At 42.1% G+C, this 10,783-nt stretch overlaps 1 protein-coding gene across 3 annotated transcripts in view; it reads left to right on the top strand.

Annotated features, from left to right (window-relative positions):
* Positions 1-7,596, top strand: part of SYT14 (synaptotagmin 14) — a 283,919-nt gene extending 276,323 nt beyond the window's left edge. For all 3 annotated transcript variants that reach the window (XM_089777423.1, XM_075925106.2, XM_025178349.3), the window contains one exon: positions 305-7,596. In XM_089777423.1, the coding sequence (XP_089633549.1) occupies positions 305-618 (314 nt within the window). In that variant the 3' untranslated portion in view covers positions 619-7,596. The remainder of the gene's footprint in view (positions 1-304) is intronic.
* The last annotated feature ends 3,187 nt before the right edge of the window (positions 7,597-10,783 follow it).

Genomic DNA, 10,783 nt, shown 5'->3' on the forward strand with positions numbered 1-10,783 from the left:
AATGATATACAAGTCTGCTTTGTGTACAGATGGTGGGGGTGGAGGGGAAGAGAAGAATTACAAGGGATACTTTTAAGTAATATTATTAACATAGTGAAAATACCAACTATGTCATTAATGCAATAAAAATATTTTTGCTTACTTATTTTCTTCGTCACATTATAACTATGTATGTTCCAAAAGAACTATGTTCAGTCAACATGGTATACTCTGTATCCTTATGTAGTATGTTATTACATGTCTCATTAGCAAAAAGTTCTAGTGTAACACAAACTAACATTCCAAAATATTATTTATTTTATAGATACATATGTTAAGTTAACACTGCTGAATTCCATGGGTCAGGAGATGTCCAAGTGCAAGACATCCATCCGCCGAGGGCAGCCAAATCCAGTATACAAAGAAACCTTCATTTTTCAAGTGGCACTATTTCAGCTTTCAGATGTGACACTCATATTGTCTGTGTATAACAAACGCAGCATGAAACGAAAAGAGATGATAGGCTGGATTTCTCTAGGTCTCAACAGCTCAGGAGATGAGGAACTAAATCACTGGACTGAAATGAAGGAATCAAAAGGACAACAAATATGTAGATGGCACTCATTATTAGAGTCTTAATAGGTAATAACAAAGATCAATTGTGGTTCCAGGGAGTTTCATATTTAACAAGACTGACAAATTTAACATTCCACCTTAAAGAATGCACAGATCATTTTACACATCTTCAATTAATTTATCAAACACCTCACTGGTGTCAGATTACCCTTACTGTACACAGATGAGATAGCAATTGTTCCATTTCTTGATGTTTTCAGTACTGCTTTGGTTTGGGATTATTTTCTGTTTAGCAATTCACATATATGTTATGTAAAAATCCCCAAATTATTATAAAATCCTCTCGTGTTGTTATTTTTTTGTGCTCTTCTATTTTAATGTATCACCTGCATATACCCCAATTTAGAGACACAGGCCTTTAATACAAGAAACAGAATACTAAACCGTGAAACAAGAAAACCAAACGACAACAACAAAATCACAACCACTTAGAAAGAAAGCTTAATTTTGAATATCTTGATATTTTAGATTGATTTTATTTTTAGGAGCTTAGTAGCATTAAGTTTTCATTTCTGATGTGAAATTAGCCTGAACAACTCTAGGACTCAGTGGAATCAGGTGAACTTTGACATAAAATAAATATTTCTTCAATCGGTGACAGGACAAGCTCCACATTATGGCATTAAATGGCTTCTGCCTAACCCAAAGAGACCAGATTACTCTTCTGGTCCTTTGCAAGTCTGTTTAGACAGGTTGTACTATAAAACTACGTAACTTTCTGTTGAAAGCACTTCCTGTATTCATTGTATTCCAATATAGGAAGCTCATAAAGCACGAGTTTACTAAACATTTCTTTTAATTAAACCAATTGATATGCATTTCTTTAAAATGACAATATTGTGAAAATTATGTTGAAAGACCACAAAAGAAACAGTAGTAGTTAAACTGCTGAGGACAAACAAGAAATTCTATGACATTCGGGAAAAGAAAGATATTTTTGTTTCCATTGCTATTCATATTAATTGTAGAGTTTCAAAAGAAGAAAATAGGGACTCAGACCATAAGTTTCTAGTCTTATTGCTGGAGGAGGAATACAGGGAATCTAGCAGAGAGTTATTTCTTCCCTGTTTTCTGGGTGGCAGAGAGAGAAGGGGCTAGCCCATGAGTTGTCAGGGCTTTCATGAAAACATTGAACTCCCAAAAGTGTGGGTCCATTTACTTTGCATGTATTTAAGGTGGGCACTGTTGGCTTCATAAACAACATCACAGTAAAAAAAAGTTGCAGCATAATAGAAAAATTCTGCCTTTGGCTATATACCCCCAACTTCCACTGGCATTAGGGAGATATAAATGTGTGTTTAGGTGAGGTTTAGGCCAAAGTATCAGAAGTACAGTAGAGTCTCACTGACTCACACTCATATTACTGAATATTGCGGATGATTGAGTAAGTAATGACACCATTTTTTAAAAAATCGGGATTCTCAAAATGTGTTTTTATGTATTACAACAATATTTTATTTCATTGCTACTGTAGAGCATGTGAGCAAACATACCATAGTTAATTTCTTAAAATAATGAAGTCTTACTAATTTGAGACCCCTAGTACAGCATTCACTGAGAAGGAGTGAACAACCACCATGTTATTTTTGGTGAGAGTTACTGATGTTTCAATGAATTTAGATTAAGAAAGAAACTCTTCTTACCTCTGAACAGTTCAAACTTTGGGATACAAAAACAGTCAGGTACTATGTGATTGCATAATGTATAATGTTAAAGATACAGCATGTGCTTCTCAGACACAATACTTAATGATTTCATAATCTCTTTCCGAAGAAATCTGCAGTTACAATTTTCAATTACAGTAGACTTCCGATAATCCAGAACCTATGGAACCTAGGTGGTGCTGGATTATCAGATATGCCGGACTATCAGGAGGTGTACTATAAGCTGGTTTTATATATACTGTATACATTATATACTATATATAAAGTGTTCCTAGCCCTTTTTATTGTACATACTGTATACAGTATACTGTAATGTTTTAGTTTTTTTAAGCCTTTTTTACCCTTTTGGCTCAGTTCAGTTGCTGTTGCTGCTGCTGCTATCTTGTGACTCATTTTTTGCCGAGTTCACTCACTAGGCTCTTGCCATTTTGATACCGGACTATCAGGAGTGCCGGACTATTGGATGCCGGACTATTGGAGTTTTACTGTAATATTATTTCGTGCCTTTCATATCACACCAGTTGAAGCTGCTAATACAAACAGATGGTTGTATTTGTAGAACTGGGCCTCCAATTTTTATTGACTTAAGGATTTCTCAGAACATTTTCACAGGAATTGTCTTCCCTGTCTTGCATGTTTGTTTGTTTGTTTTGGGGGGGAGCGAGGCTGGATTGTTTTGTGTGCATGGCACAATAATCTCCATTTTGGTAATTCAGACATCCAAGAACTTTGATTAGCCAGAAACATTGTAAGTAGTAGTACAGTATAACATGTTCCCTTCACTTCTGTTTGCTGCTCGATTTGTGAGGTGCAATTTCAAACTCATAAATGTTTAAATTAAAATATACATTAATTTTATGTACTTAAGACAAACCACCCTCGTTTTCCCAGCTGATTTTGTTTTCACTTACAATAGACATGCTTGTTATTTACTGAATTATGACCAGTAAACATGTCTTAAATAGCAACTTAAGAGTCATGAACCACTTAAAGGATAAAAGGAAATTTCTTAATGCCGATGTTCTTATAAAAATTGTACTCATATTTGTGAATATTTTGAGGCAGTGTTCTACGAACAAAAATGGTGGTTTCACTGTATATAGCAGCACACAGTATTTCATAGTAACTATTGAACACGGTAATTCCATTGCAGAAGGTGGTAAATATCTCAGGTCACCACGGACTATATTATAAATTTGTAACCTGGAAAATAAAGCCAAACTACACTAAATCATGTGAGCAATCATATTCCTTTTGAAAAATGATATGGTTTAGGAATGACATTTTCATGTATTAACAGTTCTGACAAATAAGACATTAACAGCTTAACTCAGACAAAATGTGTCTAGATGCACGTTGAGTATATCTAACAAGTTTATTTTTGTTAGATCATGTTGCTTTTCCAAGATTTTCATATATGATTTTACTAGACTGCAGATTCAACAAGTATATCACAAAGTTCAAGGTCTTACTTATTTAGACTTATGCAGTACAAATGTATATGATGGGCTTGAAGGAATTTCTAATTTTAGATGGAAATATTATACAGGTAACAGAATAGGATCAGACGTGTTGTCTTTGCAAAACTAATCACATCTTTGTCCATTGGAATTCACATGGGAATTCTTATAAATTAATGGTAATACTGGTAACTCCTATGTTGTTCTTTAGATCAATGTTATGACTTGCAGGTTTTTTTGGGGGGAGGGGATTGTTATTAGCTTAATGTGAATCTACCCCGTCATATTTTAAATCTGCCTTTAGATAAAGCTTTATTCAAATCTTACCTCAGTGGCTGATCCATGGAGTCTTTTGTATGCATTCAGAGTGACCAAACCTCAGCCAAGTAACAGACAACCCAAAGAACAAATGTCCATGAACTCTGTGCTTGCTTCAGAATTATGCATGATTCTGTTTTTTCTCTAGACTTTTTTTATTGTTTACCCTTCAACCCTCCGTTTTAAAAATATCTTTTCCTGTATATCAGGATTACACAGAAATTAATATCCTTGAATTGATACTGGGCTTTGATTCATCACTGCAATTGTTTTTATCCCCCCCTTCCCTTACCCTTAGATTGACATAAAAGGTTTCTTGGAGAAACTATACTTTTTCTATCTTTTCTGTACTATAGAGACCTATATATTTGAAGATAGGATTAAAACCTTCCACAATATACGTGGTTCATTGCAAAAAGGATTATAAAAGTGAAAGAGAATGACTGGCTTCACACTTGAGTTTGCACAAAAGATTAAGGGGCAGATTGCGATCTGACTAACAGGCCAAGATGAGGTAGTATGATGTTATCAAGCATGCTGTTACCCTCTGCACTGGCCAGACATGGAGCAGTGCATGAGGGAAGACAGCCTGCTGTGCAGGTGGAGGAGGGCTCCATTTTCCCACCAGAACATCTGGAAGCCGTGCTCTGGGGAGAGTGACTGTCTGCCAGGCATAGAACTGGTGCAGATCACTTCTCCCTCAAAAAGAGGGGACATGGCACTCGCAAGTCACAGTCTGGTTCCCTATCTGTTCCTATGGCAGCAAATCTACATGCTGGCCATTGCACAATTCGGCCTTAAAGTAGGGTTTAGCTTCTTGGCCGACACAGCAGCATCTGAGGTTTTGCTGGTATGCAAGAGCTGTGGGTTCAGCTACTTGACAAGTACAGCACAGTCAAGTTAACCAACAGAATTGCTGGGTCCCAGAGCAAGGTGATCGCAGAAGTGGTGGGGCCTCAAGAGGAAGGGGTGGGATTGGATGGCTAGTCTTCCTCCTACCAGCCCTTCAGCGCTGTCCAGTAAAGCACACTGTCCTCTCTCCGTATGGTGAATTTTCAGTACCAGCTGAAGGATTCCAGTCTCGAAGTGAAAAGCATGCCTAACTCCTTTTAATGTTAATGTGAGGCACTGACAGACACTAATGGGAGACTAGACCCGACCCCAAAACAGTAATGGGATCAGCAGATTAGAACATTGATAGAACATGATACAGATTAGAGCAATACAACCAAATGTGATTTCAATTTTGATGGCAGCAAAGGCCAATTATCAAGAGACCATTTGAGTCAATATTTTTTCTCTCTGCTTTGGTTCTATTAGTTCCAGCTTCTTCAGTCTTTCTTTTATTGTAGCATCAACTTAACCTGTAATAAAAATGGTCCACACATATTTGGATTGTTTTTAACTGTAGCATTCAGAAAAATACAGTGCTAAAGTAAGCTGCCCCAGGGATATAGTAGGACTTGTTATCTCTTAAATCTATTACCAGGTTTTGTAATTTACTGTAGGTAGATGTCAGATTTGTTTGTTTGTTTGTGTTGTTGTTGTTGTTTCAAGGAAGATCCAGGGAAGCATTTGCTTGTCACTGAGGGAATGCCTGACAAAATGTCAGCAAAGCAGGTGAGAATTAAAAATACGTTTGACAGCTTTAAACAGTCTTTTGTTGTATGGGTCAAATTCTGCTGTCAGTAGTAAGTCTGTTTCCTTCTTCTAGAGCTGTGAAAGCCCAGATGTAGGAAAATGAATGCTTTGTTGATGAGCTGTGGGGGCTACCCCCATTTAAAAGGCATACACTGCTCTGTGGGTCTTAACACCCTCTGGTTAAACCATGTGGGAGGAGCAGAGGCTATGGACTTGAGGCGGCTTGTACCACTGGCCATTGTCTCCTCTTGAATGGTCTGGGTTACTGCAATTTTAAAGCTTTCCTGCTGCCACTCTGTATCCTGGGATCTGGAATTCTTCCCAGCCATGGGCTCTGTAGAACTTCTTGAGGCTCAGCTACCTGATTTAGATCTAGATTGCAGCCGTGTAAATATGCAGTAACTCCATTGCCTTTAGTGAAGTTACTTCTTATTTAAAATGGTCTGACTGAGTGCATAATGTGTCCATAGAGAAATATTGTATCCAAGTCCCTCCATAGACACTGTTAGCTTCTCTTAGTGCAACGCAGACTGAGACTGCCTAGGGAGTGCCAGCCATCAAATAAAGCTGCCCACTCATGGCAGAAACCTATTGGAGTAGGGCGACAGCTGTACTATCACCTGCCCTCAACAAGGATGAGTAGCTTCTGGCTGTAGTGAGGATATAATTTGTACCTCCTCTTTCCTCTTGTGTCCATGGAGATTGACCTGGCCTGCTGTGTATAGTTAATTATAGCAGTGTGCTTTCCAAAATCTTTCCTCCATCATTTATTCCTAGAGTGGATTGATTCATCATTTTTGATTGATTTCCAAAATATAAATGAGTTAGAAACATTAGTGGGGCACTGAGACACAGTACATTCAGCAGCAGAACTTTGAACTAGTTTTGATAGTTTTGATATGCTTCATTATGACATTTTAAGAACATTTCTAAGTAGCTTGAATGTTTTCAGAAATATCAGAAAATAAAAAGCAACATTTTTTTTATGATACAGCTAGTTTGTTGTCTTTCCAGTAAACTACCAAGTTCACTAACTGTTTAATTTATTGCCACTATTTTTAATGCAATTTTCCTGACAAAGGGTAATTAGGAAAATCTTTTTATTTACGTTTCCCCTTTCTTTGCTTGTTTTAAGGAGAGGCTTTATACAGGATATATACAGGAGTATAGGATATATACTTTCTTACAGAGCTTTCTTATCTATTTTTATTGTGACAGACCTCCATGCTTTATTAAATGAATTTATGGACACAAATACGCATAATTCATAGATGCTTTGAACAAATTACCTCATGTAATCTATCAATGTCATAATCTGCTGGATCTGTGTATTTTATTTTGGTGCATGTATCATTCTTGTATGTAAAGTTAGAGATATGGAGTATGGAATGGTGTATGGTTTTAAATGTGCAAATATAAGCCATCAAGAGTGTTTCCCTCAAGGTCTGGTCACCTGTAAACAGCCCTTTTGTCCTTTAAGTCTTAGCAGTGGTTGGTTGGTCGTAAGAAGTCATGTGACCTCCCTAACTGGTAGGGGCTGGCCAGGTAATTTTCCATGTAAGGGTGGAATGTAGAAACAGAATTCCTGCCCAAAGTGGAACCTATAAAGCAATGGAAACCTATCAGTTTCTTTGTCTTGGCTGGCATGGCATACCCAAGAAGATAACTAAAGACCCCAGGGAAAAGGAGACATCCCTGGTTTCAAGGCTTAGCTGGAATAAGAACAATTTTAGGGTGAGTTTGTAATAAGCTTGAGTGTATGTAAGAATTAGCTAAGTGGTTTTGGTTGGGGTTTTTTGATTGTTATTTTAATTTTGTAATCTACTTTGCTCTGCCTGTTTTCACTTGCAACCTATTAAATCCTACTGCTTGTACTTAATAAAATCACTTTTATTTACTGTCAAGCCCAGTGTAAATACTTGTTACCTCAAGGGAACAATCAGTGTGTGTGGTCCCAAAGGTGCCGGGCCAGGGAGATCCAACCTTTACTAATGATTAAGGGTCTGAACCAACTGCCCCTACTCAGGATCTGATTCTGCCACATTTCTTCATGTTGAATAGAACTACTGTTACTGCACACACAGTTCCACTGAGGGCAGTGAAACTGCTCGCAGAACAAGGTAAAGGAGTAACAGTGGCAGAACTCAGTCCTCAATGAGTAGCCCAAGATACTTCAATGGGACTCTGGAAGTTGGCCACCCCTGACAGCTACTGTTCAGTAGGACACCAATTAGGCGTGGGGAGATCTACTGTTGGCGTTCTGTTGATGGAGGTAAGTCCCTCTGGGGGGACAGTCCATGCGGGGTAGGGGGACTGTAACAGGAAAGGGGGGGGACAATGGAGTGGGAGTGACGGAGGGCTCCTAGCCTCACCCTGCCCTACTGCTGGGAGCGGCCACCGGGGGGGGGGACTCCTGGGGCCTTTGGTGGGGAGGGAGAAGGGGCACCTCCAAAGGACTCGGGCAACCCCTCTAACTTCCTATTCTGTGTGCTTGTATGTGTCTATTTCTGCAGGTGGTGAGGATTTTCCACCTCAGAGACCTGGACACCATCATGGCTGACTTTGCTGGGATGGGATTCCCAAATTGTGGAGGAGCGCTCGATGGAACTCACATCCTGATCTGCGCACCGCCCCACCAAGCAGCCCAGTACATCAACAGAAAAGGGTACTTTTCCATGGTGCTGAGGCCCTGGTTGACCACCGTGGACTATTCACTGACATTTGTGTGGGGTGGTCGGGCTGGGCACATAATACTTGGATCTTACGAAATTCCTACCTTTACCAAAGGCGGCAGGCTAGAACCTTCTTCCCCCAGCAAAACTTTGCTGTTGGGGACATGGAGATTCCAATCTGCATTGTGGCCAATGCGATGTATTTCCTCATGCCCTGGCTCATGAAGCCATACACTGGGCATCTGAACGTGAACAGGGAACAATTTAACACGCACCTGACACGGGTGCACTTGCAGGTGGAATGCGCCTTTGGCCGGCTGAAGGGAAGGTTTAGGTGCCTGCTCACTCGCCTCGACATGGGGGAATGCAATATCCCTGAGGTGGTGGCTGCATTTTGTGTGCTCCACAACCTGGTGGAGAGCAAAGGGGAGGCCTTCCTTCCAGGGTGGGGGACATGGGCTGATGTGGAGGGGAGGTGGTTCAAGCAGCCCCAAACAGCTGCCATCCATCAGGTGGGGGTCCACATCTGGGAAGCTCTGCGAGAGAGATTCTCAGCAGGAGCCCAATAACTCTCCCCAGTGTCTCCCCAATGGGACCTGTTGGCCTGGGCCCCCCGCCCCAAAACCTTCCCTCCCACAACCCATCCCTGCACCAGTCTCTGGACAGTGAACACACACACACCGGGTTTAATATAAAAAACATTATGTTTATTAACAAACTATGTGCAAATTAATAACTTTTTGTAACAAAATAAAACTGTGTGCAAAATGTTTTCAAAAATAAACTTTCTGGTGCAACTAGCGAAGTCTTTTTAAAACTGGGGAGGAGGCGGGATGTAAACCTGAAGGAGGGAGAGAGGGAGAGTGGGCAGATTAGGTCTCAGGGTGTCGCCTGGCCCGCAAAACTCTGCCGCGTTGGGTCCGTGGCCTTAAACGTCCTCAGGGCCAAGTGGGGCCTGGGACAGTGTGTGTGGGGGGGGGTGGAGCTGCAGCTGGCTCTATGCTAGCAGGGGGTGACGGAGTGGCAGGGGCTGAAGGGGAGGAAGGGCGGGCAGAGGGGACTGGAGCAGGTTGAGCGGGAGGAGCAGCAATGGGGACAGGATCTAGGATAGCCAGGGCCTCTCAGGGTATGTCTACACTACAAAGTTAATTCAAACTAACGGACGTTAGTTCGAATTCACTTTCATAGGTGCTACACAAGCAAACCGCTAGTTAGAACTTAATTCAAACTAGCGGAGCGCTTAGTTCGAACTAGGTAAACCTCATTGTACGAGGACTAAGCCTACTTCGAACTTACTAGTTCGAATTAAGGGGTGTGTAGCCCCTTAATTCGAACGAGTGGGAGGCTAGCCCTCCCCAGCTTTCCCTAGTGGCCACTCTGGCCAACACCAGGGAAACTCTACTGCCCCCCTCCCGGCCCAGGACCTCTTAAAGGGGCATGGGCTGGTTACGATGCCCGTGCCAGGTGCAAGCCTGCCAGCACCCAGCCAGCAGACCCTGCACCTGGCACGGCTCGAGCCAGCCACCCGATGCCCCCCAGCCCTCCGCCTCTTCCCGGGACCAGGCTGGCGGCTCCCGGGAGCATGCCCAGGACCGCAAGAGGCGGGCACCCGCCTGGTCTAGTGCGGACATCGTGGACCTCGTCCACGACCTCTGCACTAGGCACAGGAAAGTGGCCGTCTAGGGCAGGAGAGCTGCCAGCCTGGCCACCCAGGAGCAGGTGTGCATGAAAATCAAGGTGGTCCACTGAGACCCCCGACCCTGAGCCCTGAGCTTACAATGGCTGTACTGGGTCAGACCAAAGGTCCATCTAGCCCAGTAGCCTGTCTGCCGACAGCGGCCAAACCTAGGGACCCTGGAGGGGATGGACCAAAGACAGTGACATTTGTCTCGTGCCATCCCTCTCCAGCCTTCCACAAACTTTGGGCAGGGACACCACTCCTACCCCCTGGCTAATAGCACTCCATGGACCCAACCTCCATCACTTTATCTCACTTCTCTTTAAACTCTGTTCTAGTTCTAGCCTTCACAGCCTGCTGCAGCAAGGAGTTCCACAGGTTGACTCTTTGCTTTGTGAAGAACAACTTTCTGTTACTAGTTTGAAGCCTGCTACCCATTCCTTTCCTTTGGTGTCCTCTAGTCCTTCTATTATGGGAACTAATGAAGAACTTTTCTTTATGCACCCTCTCCACACCACTCGTGCTTTTATAGACCTCTATCATATCCCCCCTCCATCTCTTTTCTAAGCTGGAAAGTCCCAGTCTCTTTAGCCTCTCTTCATATGGGACCTGTTCCAAACCCCGCATCATTGTAGTTGCCCTCCCTTCTCCCACCCTCTCTCTTCCCCTCTCCCACCGCCTTTTCCCAGTCTCCCCCAGTTTTGTTCAATAAATAGAGATTCTATTTTTGAACAC

The sequence above is a fragment of the Pelodiscus sinensis genome, chromosome 3 (assembly GCF_052426305.1).
Source record: "Pelodiscus sinensis isolate ZL-2025 chromosome 3, ASM5242630v1, whole genome shotgun sequence".
Lineage (NCBI taxonomy): Eukaryota > Metazoa > Chordata > Testudines > Trionychidae > Pelodiscus > Pelodiscus sinensis.